Source organism: Octopus sinensis, linkage group LG11 (assembly GCF_006345805.1).
Source record: "Octopus sinensis linkage group LG11, ASM634580v1, whole genome shotgun sequence".
In the NCBI taxonomy this organism is placed as follows: domain Eukaryota; kingdom Metazoa; phylum Mollusca; class Cephalopoda; order Octopoda; family Octopodidae; genus Octopus; species Octopus sinensis.
In genome coordinates, this window is record NC_043007.1 from 33,347,605 (window position 1) to 33,366,101 (window position 18,497).

Genomic DNA, 18,497 nt, shown 5'->3' on the forward strand with positions numbered 1-18,497 from the left:
AGGATCGAGCTGAAAATTGGCAGGGATACTAAATGCGTGGTGAGGATGAGACCCACGATGGTTAAAATTTGCAAGCTATAAAGATGTGGTTGCTATGGCAAAAAGAGGGATTTTTTATCGATTCAAGGGAGTCCAGAGCTCTTCTAGGTTTGTGCGATTGGCTTTTAATGCCCAGCGGCATGCACTGCAGGCTGTTGTGCTTAATAAACATACATTTTGTCGCGAAATTCCGGCTACTAGGAAATGATTTTTCATTGTGAAAAAGCGAGTGCTTTCTGCCCTCATTTTCTTTTTAATTCTTGATAAAATTTTCATTTTTTAAAAATTCCTCATCTTTAAAATGTGGCCTGAGTATACCCGAACGAAATCGGGTTATAATACCAGTTAAGATATAAAAGGTGTTTGCTAGTAAAGAAATTATCAACAGGACAATTGAATTATTGGTATATGTTTTGTGCATACGTGTTGATATAAATGTATTTGTGTGTATAGATGTGTGTGTGACGGCACATGCCTCAGTGGTTAGAGAGTTGGGCTTGCAATCACGAGGTAATGAGTCTAATTCTTGGACCAGGCTGTATGTTATGTCCTTGAGCAAGACACTTGACTTCACATAGTTCCAGTTCACTCAGCTGTAGAAATGAAGTCACTGGTCTCAGCCTTTGCCTTTTCCTTAGATAACATCGGTGGCATGGAGAGGGAAGGCTGGTATCCACGGACAATTGCTGGTCTTTCTTAAACGACCTTGCCTGGACTTATGTCTTGGAGGGGAACTTTATCAATGCAATCTCATTGTCATTCTTGACTCAAAGGGGTCTTTTCTTATACATGTGTGTGAACATGTGTAATGTATACATACATGTTCATACTTGCAGATGATATTCTAAACATTAATTCTGTCTATGTATGTATATTTACATGTCTATAGAAATAATGTACTTGTGTTATTCATTTATATATGACAGGCTTCATATAGTTTCCATTAACCAAATTTATTCACAAGGCATTGAGAGGCCCTGTGCTTCAGTAAAAGGCACTTGCTATTGGTACCACACTGTGGAACTGAAACCAGAACTGTGTTTATGAAGCAAAAGCTTCTTAACCTTACAGCTATCCTGTACCAACAGATGCACACACACACACACACACACACTATATAGATCTATCTATTTATCTATCTATCTATCTATCTATCTATCTATCTATCTATCTATCTATCTATCTATCTATCTATCTATCTATCTATCTACCTACCTACCTACCTACCTGCCTACCTACCTACATACCTGCCTACCTACCTATCTACCTATCTATCTATCTATCTATCTATCTACCTACCTATCTATCTATCTATCTATCTATCTATCTATCTATCTATCTATCTATCTATCTATCTATCTATCTATCTATCTACCTATCTGCCTGCCTGTCTGTCTGTCTATCAATATTTCTATCTGTCTATCTATCTGTCTGTCTGCCTATCTATCTGTCTCTCTGTCTGTATATCTGTCTGTCTATCTGCCTATTTATCTGTCTACCTATCAAAATATGTGAATTATCCTTATCACCTTTTTAAACTCTCCCTGTTTGCATATGTGTGATGATACTTCATTGTGCAAAATTTTCTACAGCACTATGCCCTTTCTGATGTCAACCCTTGTTTATTTCCATGAGCTAATCATCCCCCAATTCCTCAAACAAGGAAATTGGTAAAGACTTCCGTCTCCTCCACCCCATCATTTTCTCCCAAATTTGTTTATTTAAAAAATTGTTTTTGTGAAAAATCCCCGTTTTTGGATATGGAGGTTCTGGAAAATTGCCCAAAATCAGCCTTGTAAAAAATCCCCTCCACATTTTCCCCCCACAACTTCTTCAATTTTGACTTTTTTTCACAACACTAACCCTAAAACTGTAACCCTAAAACCGTAACTGTAAGTACAGAAATGTTTTGAAATTTTTGTCCGAATAATGATGTCCGTATTTTTCTGCATATTTAGAAAAGAAAAATTTCTTAAAAAAATTTTACAAAGATTTTTGGAAATTTTTTTCAGAATCATAATTTCCGTATCTTTCCACATATTTTTGGAGAGAAAAAATTCTAAAAAAAGTTAAAAATGAAGGAAATGGGGGTGGGGGGTAATTTAAAAATTGTCGATTTTTGCCATTTTTTTGCAGATTCGTAAAGCCGAAAAGGGGTGGGGGTGTAAAAAAGTTTTAAAAACGGGTGGGGTTGTTTTGGGGGGTGGGGGACGGGCGGGAGTCTTGCCAGAAAATGACTGCAAAGAAGCAATGCTGTCTGAGCAGCAACAGTCTTGTTTACACTCAGCCCACAAATATCAAAATGTGTTGCAATATGCTCTCAGTGACATGTGTGCGCACGCACACACACACAGACACACACATGCACACCTACATTATAATCATCATCATCATCATTAACATCATTGTTTCAGCATACACTTTCTCGTGCTTGCATGGGTTGGACGGAATTTTGTTAGGGCAAATTTTCAATGGTTGGATGCCCTTCCTGTGACCAACTCTTACTTGTTTCCTGGCAAGTTATATATCTTCATGACCAACATGTTTCCATAGAATATTATTAGATATGAACGAGGCACTGTTTTGTATGACAACAACTGTCATTTACACCTGTTACACAATGTCAAAACAAGGAAGTACAGACATGCACACACTATCTTTCACATATACACACAAACTTACACATATGACCTGTAGCAAAGTGGAGAAAGCTTTGAGGGTGGTAAAAGTACAACATGTAAAACTAAGTGAATAAAATAATATGAAAAATTCTAGTGTCTTTTGGGTACTCCCTCATATATATATATATATATATATATATATATATATATATATATAGGTGCGGGAATGGCTGTGTGATAAGTAGCTTGCTTACCAAACACATGGTCCGAGATTCAGTCCCACTGTGTGACACGTTGGGCAAGTGTCTTCTACTATAGCCTTGAGCTAACCAGAGTCTTGTGAGTGGATTTGGTAGACAGAAACTGAAAGAAACCCGTCATATATATATATATATGTGTGAGTGTGTGTGTGTGAGTGTGTCTGTTTCTGTCCCCACCATCACTCGACAACCAATGTTGGTGTGTTTATATCCCTGTAACTTAGTGGTTCGGCAAAAGAGTCCAACAGAATAAGTACCTGGTTTACAAAAAATAAGTCTTGGGGTCAATTTGTTTGACTAAATGACTGAAACAAATAAAAGAATATATATATACAACAGGCTTGTTTCAGTTACTGCCTACCAAATCCACTCCAAGAATTTGTTTGGTCTGGTGCTACAGTAGAAAACAATTACCCATGTTGTGATGCTATGGGACTCAACCCAAAACCATGTAGCCGAGAGGCAAACTTCTTAACCACGTAGCCATGCAAATAAAATGCTTCTTCCAGTTTCCTTCTATCAATTTCACTTATAAGTTATTGGCCAATCTACAGTTACATTCGAGGAAACCAGTTAGCAGTGTCCATGCAATGAGATTGAACTCCTAATCACATGGTTACAAGGTGGACCACAGATTCCTGATGTAAATATAAACAATGTAGTTAAAAGCTGCTACTTGTTTTTTCTTTTCTTTTTTTTTTTTTTTTCTTTTTCTTAATTTTTGTGATGTAAAACACAAACGATTTCAATACCCGGAAACAAGATGTCTCATGAAGCACTGAACGTTCATAAACAGAAATACATTTAGAGATCAACCAGAAAATAAAACAATATATTAAACTTACAGTTTTAGAGTATTTTCCTCCAACTACTATAAACGAGAGTTTACAAAACTACTATTGAACACCAAACCAAATTGTTGGTATATATATATATAAACATACTCACGTGCAAGCAAATCATCTATATGTATATGTATATATATATATATATATATATATAGTGTGTGTATATGTGTGTAAGTACACATTCCAATTTATCTATTTTTACTTATTTATTTATTGATATTTAAACAGATATGACCACATAGATATGTAATTCCTTGTCTATGTTCACAATAAAGTACATGTATATTTGTATGTGTATGTTTGTATGTGTACATGTATATTTGTATGTGTGTGTTTGTATGTCTGTGTTTATACGGATGGACACATATCTAAAGGTACATAGTGCTTAATGAATGTAAGGTATGAGATTGCAGTCTTAACGTCATGTTTACATTCGTACATACATTAGACTCTACGCACTTCTAATAGAAGCTGGTATTGATTGAATTTTTTATGTTTTGTGTATGATTAAACTTGATACACACACACAGACACACACACAGACACACACACACACACACACACACACACACACACGCACACACACACATAGGTATAAACATTCATGCATACAAAAATACATATATTTACACCTATACACATACACACATGTACATTCAGAACTAAATGAGTCAAACACGAGATGTGACATCAACATTTAAATTAGTATTTAAAAATTTTAATTGCTGAGTTAATGCTCCAAAATGATAAGAAATGTACATGTGTGTATTTGTGTAGATATGTATATGTGTACCTACATGCATGCATATATATATATATATGTATGTATGTATTTATATTATAATACATAATGTTATTTGAGAAAATGGGAGCTAGATAAGGGGAAACTGGATCTGGGGTCAGAGATAAATAGATCAAAAATGAGTGAAAGGTAGAGATAGGGCTCTTTCGTGATAGGATGTCACTTTAAATATAAACATTACTGCTTCAATTTTTATATTTCTCATAAGCACTATAATACAGATGGATTATTCTTTTCTTTATTCTTTTATTGGTTCCAGTCATTTGATTGTGGCCATGCTGGAGCACTGCCTTTAGTCGAGCAAATTGAAGCCTAGTACTTAGGTGTTTATGTACCTGCTAATTTACGGGGACGTAAACACACCAGCATCGGTTGTCAAGCGATGTTGGGGATGCACAAACACGGACACACAAAACATATACACACACATACATACATACATACATACATACATATATATATATATATATATATATATATATATATATATATATGTATGTATGTATTTATATTATAATACATAATGTTATTTGAGAAAATGGGAGCTAGATAAGGGGAAACTGGATCTGGGGTCAGAGATAAATAGATCAAAAATGAGTGAAAGGTAGAGATAGGGCTCTTTCGTGATAGGATGTCACTTTAAATATAAACATTACTGCTTCAATTTTTATATTTCTCATAAGCACTATAATACAGATGGATTATTCTTTTCCTTTATTCTTTTATTGGTTCCAGTCATTTGATTGTGGCCATGCTGGAGCACTGCCTTTAGTCGAGCAAATTGAAAGCCTAGTACTTAGGTGTTTATGTACCTGCTAATTTACGGGGACGTAAACACACCAGCATCGGTTGTCAAGCGATGTTGGGGATGCACAAACACGGACACACAAAACATATACACACACATACATACATACATACATATATATATATATATAATATATATATATATATATATATATATATATATATGTATGTATGTATTTATATTATAATACATAATGTTATTTGAGAAAATGGGAGCTAGATAAGGGGAAACTGGATCTGGGGTCAGAGATAAATAGATCAAAAATGAGTGAAAGGTAGAGATAGGGCTCTTTCGTGATAGGATGTCACTTTAAATATAAACATTACTGCTTCAATTTTTATATTTCTCATAAGCACTATAATACAGATGGATTATTCTTTTCCTTTATTCTTTTATTGGTTCCAGTCATTTGATTGTGGCCATGCTGGAGCACTGCCTTTAGTCGAGCAAATTGAAAGCCTAGTACTTAGGTGTTTATGTACCTGCTAATTTACGGGGACGTAAACACACCAGCATCGGTTGTCAAGCGATGTTGGGGATGTACAAACACGGACACACAAAACATATACACACACATACATACATACATACATACATACATATATATATATATATATATATATATATATATATATATATATGACAGGCTTCTTTCAGTTTCTGTCTACCAAATCCACTCACAAGGCTTTGGTCAGCCCAAGGCTATAGTAGAAGACACTTGCCCAAGGTGCCACGCAGTGGGACTGAAGCCAGAACCACGTGATTGGTAAGCAAGTTTCTTACCACACAGCCACTCGTTCATGAAATTAAGTTGCATGTGGCTGGGTACTCCACAGACACATGTAACCTTAATGTAGTTCTCAGTAAGCTTCGCAGGTAAGAAACGTGTCTTTAAGCAGTACAAAAACAACAAAAAATGGAAGGTGTAGTTATGTACATGTTGATGGAGGAAAAGCAGGACAAAAACTGCTTTATTGATCGCATTCTCACCTGGAATCGCTTTTTGCAATTTTTTCAAGACTTATACATGTCCAGATACCATCAGTATCTACACATCAAATTTGAGCGCAATCGGATGAAGGATGCCCAAGATCCTAGAAGACATACACACAGACAGACAGAATGGATTTTATATAATAGATATATATAATTTATATTGTAGGTAGGGTTAAAATCGAAGCTGTATCCTTTTGAAGAACATCTGTATATTTCAGTTTTCTAATTCTGTATGTAGTTATATTTATGTGAGATATGCATATGAGTTGAAAATTTTGGAAATATCGTTCACAGAATAACCATATATCAGAACAGAAGGCTGGAAGTTTTTGGTATTATTTATTCACCATTACATGTCTCATTTGCTAACAGGAGTTACAAAATTGTACAAGTAGGATAAACATGTAAAAAACCTCTTATTAGAAAGGAACATTAACTATGACATAAAGGGATCCATGATAATGGCTCTCTTTATGCATCATTACACAATACTTTTAATTTTAAATGCAATCTTTGCTTTGAGGAAAAGTATCACATAATTACTTCCAAATTAGAGGTATTAAATTGTAAAAATAATTTTACATTAAAATGTTCTCATAAATATACAAAAGCGTTTAAACTTTTCAACAGTAAATTACCCATAAATTATAATTGCCTTTCCTATAATCTAATATGCATAATTTTTCTAAAATGTTTTTTACCATTGATAGATAATTAATTATCATGACAAAGAATTTTATGTTAATTTTTCATTCTTTCACTATCATCTAGAAGTTGAATACTAAACTGGCTTTTCTGAGAATATTCTTTTTGGATGTGTTTATCGAACAGAGATATTTTCTTAGGTCACTTTGGATTTGGCCTATTTTGGATTGCCTTAATATAATGTTGTGTTAGCATATACTTTTGGATATATCAATTTGACTGGATTATTTCTCCTATTTTGTATATCTAAATATGCTAGCACAATAGAAATAATCATCAGTAATGTGTGGTGTAATGATCAATTAAATATGTAACATTCTTCATTCTTGTTCTTGTTGACTTGTACATAGAATTTCTTGAAATTCTTTCCAGTAATATTTAGATTTACTTGTCACACATAACAAATTATCTTGGATATTAATTCTACCTGAATTTATTGGTATCTAATTGTTTGATATAATTAACCAAATTCATTTAACACAGTGCTTTATAGATATCTGCCTGGATTTATTAATCCTTTTTAATTCTTTCATATATATATATGTATAAATGTGTATGTGTGTGTGTGTACACACACCCATACACACACATATATACACATGCATTTGGCTGATGCCAGTGTTGCATGCTTGGCCTCACAGAGGCAGTAGCAAGTGAATGAGACCTTTTGACAAGTGACTGAGACTTTGGACTAGTGACAGAAACTTTTGGACGAGTGACCGATACTTTGGTAATGTGCTTGAGAAGACCTATCAAGCCAAGAGAGATTGTAGTCATGGCTGATGCTGGTGTTTAGTAACTAGCATGTAAAAAGCACTCACTATAATCATGGAGTGGTTGGCATTAGGGAGGGCATCCAGCAGTAGAAATCATGCCAAATCCGGCTGAAAATTCGTGCAGCTCCTCAGCTTACCAGTTTTCAGTCAACCCGTCCAACCCATGCCAACATGGAAAATATAATGAGGATGATGATGATGATGATATCTATCTATCTATCTATCTATCTATCTATCTATCTATCTATCTATCTATCTATCTATATCTATCTATCTATCTATCTATCTATCTATCTATCTATCTATATATATATATATATATATATATATATAGTGAGAATTTACAAAAAAACAAAAGATGAAGGCAGGTGTGTAAACAACAAACAGATGTATTAGTTTAATGCTTGGGAAGTGAGAAAGTCTTTTACATTTCAAGCATACACTCTTCGACAGAAAGGAACACAGAAATAAATAGGGAGAGAAAATGCACACACACACACACACCTATGTACATATATATACATACACACACACGCATATATATATATATAATATATATATATATATATATACACACACACACACACGCGCACGCATATATATATTTGATACAAATAAGAAAATGGAGAAACAAATTTAGTTTGTTCATCAACTTTTAGATATTAGAATGTTGGATTATTTATTCATTTAACAAAATGAGAACCTCAGTATCATACATATATATCTTATAATTCAATACATATAAGATAAGAATATATATACACGTGCACACACACACACACACACACACATATATAAAGTTTCAGTTTAGTGTTCCGAGTTAAAAGAATTTAGACTCAGTCGATACTTTCTTATGAAATGCATTTCCTTGCTAATGCGTTCATTTTGGTTAGCATTGTCTTTGAATTTATATAATGGAAAAGTTGTGAATTTAGGAAATTTGTTGGATGCACATTCATCTAGTTGTTGGCTGACAGAAACGTTGGCTGGCAGAAACGTTAGCATGCCAGGCGAAACGACTAGCGGTATTTCGTGTGCCGCTACGTTCTGAGTTCAAATTCCGCCGAGGTCGACTTTGCCTTTCATCCTTTCGGGGTCGATTAAATAAGTACCAATTATTCACTGGGGTCGATATAATCGACTTAATCCGTCTGTCTGTCCTTGTTTGTCCTCTCTGTGTTTAGCCCCTCGTGGGTAGTAAAGAAATAGATATTTTCCTGTATCCCGGAATTCTAATTTGAGATTTGTGCACCGCCATCCTCTGACGTAGGCTGTTTTTTGTTTGTCCAACATATTGCTGTTTGCATCCCAAGCATGTAATTAAGTAAATCAAGTTCTCATTTACAACCATCACATGGTGTCAGGATAAAGGTACACACACACATGCGTGCCCATCCAGCTAGGGGGGTACACATACGCCACAGAAACCGGGAAACTGGGCCCATGAGCCTGGCTAGGCTTGAAAAGTGCACATAAATAAATAAAATGCTTATATGTACACATGTATTCTTTTGTGTGTGTATGTATATGCATGCACATGTGTATGCATAAGCATAAAATATCTGTTTATTTTGCATTTATTTCTTCCACTGTAATTTTTTTATGTCATATCTAACAAATAATTAAAATTAATTTTAATTAATTCTTGTTCTCTAAGAATAATGACAAAAAAATTAAATGCTGTTAGATTCACATAGTAAACATTTTCCAACACTGATATTTAATTTCTCATTATAAACAAAAAATATATTTAGAATCTAGAATAAAAAAGAATTTTCAGTAATTTGCATGGATTTTCAAAATTTCAAGTTGAACATTGATAGAATATTATTCCTGCATCAGGGATGTTGTTTCTGTTATTTCTGCATGCAAAGACATATAAGCCTATATCCAGAAAAAGACCACCGGACTGTTTCTGATTACCATGGAATCACACACCAACACATTCCAAGTCAAACAACAGCATCTTTGTGAGGGTGTTCACTGTGCTAAAAATAGCAGCCAAATCTTTCTTGATTTAATCCCTACTGTCTTACAAAAGTGGATGCATTGCATAATGTTGCCCAGTCTTTTGTGAACATAAGAAAAAGATAATTAGATCATGGTTGGAAAGAAAGCCTTTGCTCATAGGTCTTCTCAGACAAGGCTGACCTAGAGTTAAGCAACTACAGTAGGGGCACGTGGCTTAGTGTTGGTTAGGCTGTTGGACTCATGATCATAAGATTGTGGTTTCAATTCCTGGACAGGGTGACGCATTGTGTTCTTGAGCAAAACACTTCATTTCACATTGCTCCAGGCCACTCAGCTGGCAAAAATGGGTAATCCTTAATCCTATGACAGACCAGTGTCCTCTCCAGGTGGGGAATATATACACCATGCAAACTGGGAAACCGACCCTTATGAGTTGGTATAACTTGAGAAGGTAACCTCACCTAGAAGATAACTAAGCAACTACAACAACTGCCTTTTCTAACACTACCATAGTCGCCAATACAGTGAGGAAAAGAAAGATATTGTAAGGTAGCAAGCTGGCAGAAACATTAGCATGCCAGGCGAAATGCTTAGTGGTGTTTCTTCTGCCATTACGTTCTGAGTTCAAATTCCGCCGAGATCGACTTTGCCTTTCATCCTTTCGGAGTCGATAAATTAAGTACCAGTTATGCACTGGGATTGATCTAATCGACTTAATCCCTTTGTTTGTCCTTGTTTGTCCCCTCTATGTTTATCCCCTGTGGGCAATAAAGAAATAAGAAGGATATTGTATGGGAGAAAGAGAGAAATTGTGGGAGGGAGAGAGAGAGAGAAAAAAAATTGTAATAATAATAGTAACAACACTAGCAAAATAATAATAATAATAATAATAATAATAATAATAATAATAATAATAATAATAATAGCAACCCCCATTTGAGCGTGGCCATTGCCAGTACCACCTAACTGGCCCTCATGCCGGTGGCATGTAAAAGCACCCACTACACTCTTAGAGTGCTTGGTATTCGGAAGGGCATCCAGCTGTAGAAACTCTGCCAGATCAGAGTGGAGTCTGCTGCAGCCATCTGGTTCGCCAGACCTCAGTCAAATCGTCCAACCCATGCTAGCATGGAAAGCGGATGTTAAACGGTGATGATGATGATGATGATGATGATGATGAATAGCAACAACAACAACAACAACAACAACAATAATCATGATAAAGTCTGCAAAAAGGTTGCTTATTGAGAACAGCTAAGACACTATGAAGGACACTCAATTAGACTGACTTGAATTTTTTTTTAAATGTAAAAGGCAAGGAGGAGGATGCTTGAAATTTTAAGCTACTAGCTGCAGCTCACTATCAAAGCAGAAAAGTGGCCAAGTTAAAAGAACTATCATGAGGTAAAAAAAAAATCATTAATAAAAATGTGCTTGTTGCATATTGTATTCAAGTGCACTACAACTCGATGGAAAAGAGTAAAAAGGAGAAAACAGCAAAAATCCAGGAAAAGAAAGACAGAGATAAAATCCAAAGGCCAAGCACAGTACATAGAATAAAACACAGAGGAAAAGGCAAAAAATTGAATTATAGAAAAAGCTATAGTGAGAGCAAAGGTATATTAGGCGTAGTACTGGTGAATTTCAGGAAGCATGGAGTTTTTGAAGGATGCCATGTCCTGACAGCTAACAACTGCTGTGGGTAGTTTATTCCATGTTTCAGCGAGTCTGAGTGTGAAAAAAAATGTTTCTGAAAATCATGGAAGCTATATTATTTCTTTTTTGTTTCCGAAAGTCATGGAAGTTATGTCATTTTTTTTTTATTTGAGTGTGAAAAAAAAATGTTCCCAAATGTGATAGATACAATGCTGAATTTTTTTTTTTTTGATGTGTGAAAAAGAGAAAAAAGGTTATAAAAGAGGAAAAGTGAAAGTGATAAATATTAAGAGAGCTATATATATAGAGAGAGAGAGAGTGAAAAAGAAAGATAGTGAAAAGATGTAAAAACAGATAGCGTGATGAGACAGAGACTACAGTTTTATCTGTCAACTTACATCAGGTTTATATTAACAGCAACAACAAATCTTGGTGTTAATGATCTAGCAAGGTATGATGAAATGAAACCACAAAATCTTACTAAGCATATTCAAAGCTGTCTTCACAGCTTCATAGATTCCTGGGTAAATCAATGCACCAGGCCCTAATAGTATTAAGTCATTGGCAACAAGCCACCTACATGCTTAGATTAGAATTGGGCCCCCTAAACCCATGTGGACCCTGGTCAATTGCCCAGTGTGTTCAATGCTTCAAACAGCACTGGGCATATCCTAACACAAATCACCAGTTTTAAAGATATTTTAAGGCGGTGAGCTGGCAGAATCTTTAACATGCCGGGTGAAATGCTTAGCGGTATTTCTTCTGCCATTACGGCGAACTAGCAGAATCGTTAGCACGTCGGGCAAAATGCTTAGCGGTATTTCGGCTGCTGTTACGTTGTGAGTTCAAATTCCGCCGAGGTCGACTTTGCCTTTCATCCTTTCGGGGTCGATAAATTAAGTACCAGTTACGCACTGGGGTTGATGTAATTGACTTAATACCTATGTCTGTCCTTGTTTGTCCCCTCTGTGTTTAGCCCCTTGTGGGTAATAAAGAAATAGGTATTTCTTCTGTCATTACGTTCTGAGTTCAAATTCCAACGAGGTCGACTTTGCCTTTCATCCTCTCAGGGTTGATAAATTAAGTACCAGTTACGCACTGATCTAACATTGATCACCACATCTATATCCTAACACAAACCACCAGTTCTATATCCTTACATTAGACTACAATATGATCACATTAACCACATGTTCTATATGTTCATATCAATTACATATTCTGAAGGCAACAGGAAAGATTCTTTGTGGTGGGTCATCTAATTAGAGATAGCAGCCAAATCAAAGGAAAAATAGTGAGAAAGGGAGAACATATTGGATAGTCTAATTTTAGACAGGCCTTAAAAGACAGGATGTTGATAGCCAAAATGCCTTTGAGCAGAACTTTTTTCAATAGAAGTGGAGCTAAACAACAGCAATAATCCCAATGATGGCAGTAACCACCATTTCCATATTCTAACAGACATGTGGTTTAGTGGTTAGAATGCTGGACTCATGATTGTAAGATTGTGGTTTCGATTCCTGGATTGGGCAGTGCATTTGGTTCTTGAGCAAAACACTTCATTTCATGTTGCTCCAGTCCACTCAGCTGGCTAAAATGAGTAATCCTGCTGCAACAGACTCGTCTCCAGGCCAGATGTGGACTATATATTCTATGAAACCAGGAAACTGGCCATTATGAGTCAGTAGGACTTGAGAACGTAACTTTACTAACTCTACTTTACTCTCTCTCTCTTTACTCTTTTACTTGTTTCAGTCATTTGACTGTGGCCATGCTGGAGCACCGCCTTTAGTCGAGCAAAATCAACCCTAGGACTTATTCTTTGTAAGCCTAATACTTATTCTATCAATCTCTTTTTGCTGAACCGCTAAGTTACGGGGACCTAAACACACCAGCATCGGTTGTCAAGCAATCTTGTGGGGACAAACACAGACACACAAACGTATACACAGACACATACACACATATATACATATATACGATGGGCTTCTTTCAGTTTCCGTCAACCAAATTCACTCACAAGGCTTTGGTCGGCCCGAGGCTATAGTAGAAGCCACTTGCCCAAGGTGCCACGCAGAGGGACTGAACCCAGAACCATATTGTTGGGAAGCAAGCTACTTTATTTCATAAATATTTGCCATGAAGGCATTACAAAGAGGGGATGAACAAGAACAGACAAACATAAAAGGGTGAAGTAGCTGTAGCAAGCTACTTACCACACAGCCACTGCTGCGCCTGTTTTAGCCGAGAATTTACTTTCACAATTGTGGAAGGAATGAAAGCAAAGTTGACCAGGGTTGAATTTGAGTGCAGAACATAAAAGCAGAGACATGGCTATGTGGTTAAGAAATTTGCTCTGCAACCATGGGTACCTTTGTTGTAATAGTAATTATGGTAATGTTGATAATACCATGCTGGATGTTGTTGTTTAGCTCAAGGTCAGCAGACCTATAATTAAGGGTACTCTAACTGTGACCATTCAGGAACATATAATCCATTCATCCTTTTCTAAGACAGTGGAGGACTGATTTGAAGGTAATTTTACTATTATTTCTAGTAAATTTGCTGACCATATAAAGACTCATATTAACTTGTTAGTAATGAGTAGTGGTGATTGGTTGTACAAGTGATGTCAGTGATGATGATAATGATGATGGTGGTGATGCTGCTGCTGCTGCTGCTGCTGCTGATGATGATGATGATGATGATGATGATGATAGTGGTGATGATGGCGATGCTGAGAAGGATGAGGAATGGTTTATTTCTACTTACCGAATGCTGTTTGAGATTCCATTTGCTACGTTAAAAGTATCCAAGAATATTAAAAATGATTGAATTCCTCCGATAGGTACCATTTTTATTCCAAAAAGATTCCCTGCAAAATAATAGAAACATACATAAATAACAGAAATAACACACAGGTCTCTTTCTCTCTCACTCTCTATACATATATATATGTAGGTAGATAGATAGATAGATAGATAGAAAGATAGATAGATAGATATTGGAGTTTGTATGATTGTGTATAGAAGAATATATTAATCAAGGAAATTCCAAATTAGTCTGATTTTCATGTTTTATTTACAATTTTTGCAATTTTACAATATTGAAATAAACTAGTACTTTGATGCATTATGTGATCATCGGGTTTATATATATATATATAAATCTGCTTTTATGCTTTTATTTGTTTCAGTCATTTGACTGTGGTCATGCTGGAGCACCACCTTTAGTCAAACAAAGACCCCAGGATTTATTCTTTGTAAGCCTAGTACTTATTCTATCGGTCTCTTTAGTGGAACCACTAAATTACGGGGACTTTAAACACACCAACATCGGTTGTCAAGCGATGGTGGGGGGACAAACACAGACATACACACATACAACAGGCTTCTTTCAGTTTCCATCTATCAAATCCACTCACAAGGCTTTGGTTGGCCCGAGGCTGTAGTAGAAGACACTTACCCAAGGTGCCACGCAGTGGAACTGAACCCAGAACCATGTGGTTGGTAAGCAAGCTACTTACCACACAGCCGCTCCTGCACCTATATATATATATATATATATATATATATATATATATATATATATATATATATCTATATATATATATATATATATATATATATATATATATATTATATATATATATATATATATATATATATATATATATATGTATTCCAGGGGATATCTCAATTAATGGAAGGCAAAACAATGACATATGTAATCACTTTCATTAGCTTAAATCTGTTTCTGCTATAGGAAGCTTGCATTCAGAGCTGAGTGCTTACAAAACATATTATGGCTTCTTCAGTGCCATGAACACTCAGCTCTCAGTAGTAGAAACAGCTGTAAGCTATCCACTCACAAGGCTTTGGTTGGCCTGAGGCTATAGGTAAAAGACATTTGCCTAAGGTGCCACACTGTGGGACTGTACCCAGACCCATGCAGCTAGGAAGCAAACTGCTTACCATACAGCCACACTTTAACACACACGTGTGTGTGCGTGTGCATTTACACTTAGACAAAACAAATTACGATTTATGTGAATCTAGAGAAGCTGACATCAAAGAGGATTAATAACAGTAACATATTGTTCTGTTCCTTATATACCATTGCATAACATCAAACAGGTGTTCTCTATTCAATATCTAGTTCAACCATTAATGAGTTTAATTTAATTTAATTAAAATTTGATATTAATAATTAATACTTATATTTTAATATGTGTTTTCTTGAACTGATGAACATCTAACAGTTTCGTAAGAAAGTAGAGAGTTGGTGAAAACATGTGTGTGTGTGTCTGTGTGTGTGTGGTGTGTGTGTGTGTGTGTGTGTTTAGTTAATTTTTCATAACAAAGAGAAAAATTTGCACTTTATTAATGAATTTGAAGAAAGCAAAACATGAAACATATGGCCTTTGAATGAAAGCAAATACTGTGATTCCTTCCATAATGTTTTAATGCTCTTACAATTAATTACATTGCACATGTACACAAACACACACACACACTTACACTCACACACACATACATTAATATATGTATGAAAATATGATTTTATATAATGTATGTATCTATGTATGCATGAATGTATGTGTGCATCCGTATATATGTGTGTGTGTATGTGTATATATATATATATAATGTATATACATATATGTTAATGTATATTTATGAATATACGTGCGTGTTTATGTATATACAGGTATATACATGTATGTATGTAAGTATGAATGTATGTATATATATGTATATATATATATATATATATATATATATATATATATATATATATATATATACATATATATAGACAGATAGATAGATAGATAGATAGATAGATAGATAGATAGATAGATAGATAGATAGATAGATGGATAGATGGATGGATGGATGGATGGATGGATGGATGGATGGATGGATGGATGGATAGGTAGATAGATAGATAGATAGATAGATAGGATAGGTAGATAGATAGATAGATAGATAGATAGATAGATAGATAGACAGATAGATAGATAGATAATAGAGATACATACAAACATACATACATACACACATCCATGAATACATCTAGGATTGTTGTTCAACAGGTTTGCAAATGCTTTAACAATGAAAAGCAAACTAAATATATAACCATGTACACATATGAACACACATATTCACATCTGTGTGTGTTTTTGCCTGTGCATGAATATATATGTGTGTATATATTTTTACATATACACCTTCATTTTAATATTTGCTAGATGGGTGAATCATCCATTTCAGGCTCTGCATCAAACCCTCATCAACAGCAAATGTTGTTATTACACACATTTCAATAAAGATTATTGAAATTAGCTGACAAAACCACCATGAATCAATAGATACGAACACTTTGATCCATTCATAACAGAAGTAAGTGTAGCTGTTGGATTCTTTTCAAATAATATATAATGGGAGATGTTGGTAACATGTTTTCATGTAATTTAAGTGGCACTTTAAATTTAAATTAAACTTAGAGCTTTGAATGGAGAGTGAATGATAGTTATGAAAAAGAAAAGAAAATAGTGCTGCAGCTGGGGATGGTTGGGAAGTTTGTTTCTCGACCATATGCTTTTGGGCTCAGTTTTACTGTGTGATATCTCAGGCAAGTTTCTTCTACTGTCATTGCAGCATGACCAAAGCCTTGTGGATTTGGTTGACAGAAAATGGAAGAAGCTCATTGTATGTTTGTGTGTGTGTGTGTGTGTGTGTATAGGTGCAGGTGTGGCTGTGTGTAGTAAGAAGCTTGTTTCCTAATCACATGGTTCCGAGTTCCGTCCCACTGCGTGGAAGGGCAAGTGTTTTCTACTATGGCCTCGGTAGACAGAAACTGAAAGAAGTCTGTCATAAATATATACATATATATATATATATGTGTGTGTCTTTGTGTCTGTGTTACCCCCCCCCCCCATCACTGTTTGACAACTTCTGTTGGTGTATTTACATCTCTGTAATTTAATGGTTTGTGGAAGCGCAATGGCCCAGTGGTTAGGGCAGCGGACTCACGGTCGGCGGATCACGGTTTCGATTCCCAGACCGGACGTTGTGTGTGTTTATTGAGTGAAAATATATATATATATATATGAACAGTATCCATGGGTCTTAAATTGTATCAACTGCTGATGGTGGTGCAGCATCTGCTCTGACTGTACAGGCTCATATTGAAGTGGTAGTCTTGCCTGTACTGACTATATATATATATATATATATATATATCATCATCATCATCATCGTTTAGTGTCCGCTTTCCATGCTAGCATGGGTTGGACGGTTCAACTGGGGTCTGGGAAGCCAGAAGGCTGCACCAGGCCCAGTCTGATCTGGCAATGTTTCTACGGCTGGATACCCTTCCTAACGCCAATCACTCCGTAAGTGTAGTCGGTGCTTTTTATGTGCCACCAGCACAGGTGCCAGACGAGTCTGGCAAACGGCCATGATCGGATGGTGCTTTATATTATATATATATATATATATATATATATATATATATATTATAATAAAAAAGGGTAAAATTAATTAATTAATTAATAATTAATAATTTTACCAAGTAGTTCAGTATGTTAAAAGAACCATTATCGGTAAACTTATACAAAAATTATTATAATTATGAGCATAATTATATTTAGGGTTCAGCAAAAATTTGCTACACCACATACAGAAATTTAGAAATAGTTAAAACTGCTATTTTTTCACTACCATAAAATCTGGGAGATTTTCATATGGTAGTAGCTTGCTTACCAACCACATGGTTCCGGGTTCAGTCCCACTGCGTGGCATCTTGGGCAAGTGTCTTCTACTATAGCCTCGAGCCAACCGAAGCCTTGTGAATGGATTTGGTAGACATAAACTGAAAGAAGCCTGTTGTATATATGTATATATATATGTGTGTGTGTCTGTGTGTGTCTGTGTTTGTCCCCCAACATTGCTTGACAACTGATGCTGGTGTGTTTACATCCCCATAACTTTGTGGTTCGGCAAAAGAG

General features: G+C 35.4%; 1 protein-coding gene across 1 annotated transcript in view; it reads right to left on the reverse strand.

The window, feature by feature from the left end:
* LOC118765453 overlaps positions 1-18,497 on the reverse strand; it is a 126,048-nt gene that overhangs the window by 11,464 nt on the left and 96,087 nt on the right. Inside the window, exon 2 of the mRNA XM_036507580.1 lies at positions 14,255-14,357. Coding sequence (XP_036363473.1) covers positions 14,255-14,357 — 103 coding nt within the window. The remainder of the gene's footprint in view (positions 1-14,254; positions 14,358-18,497) is intronic.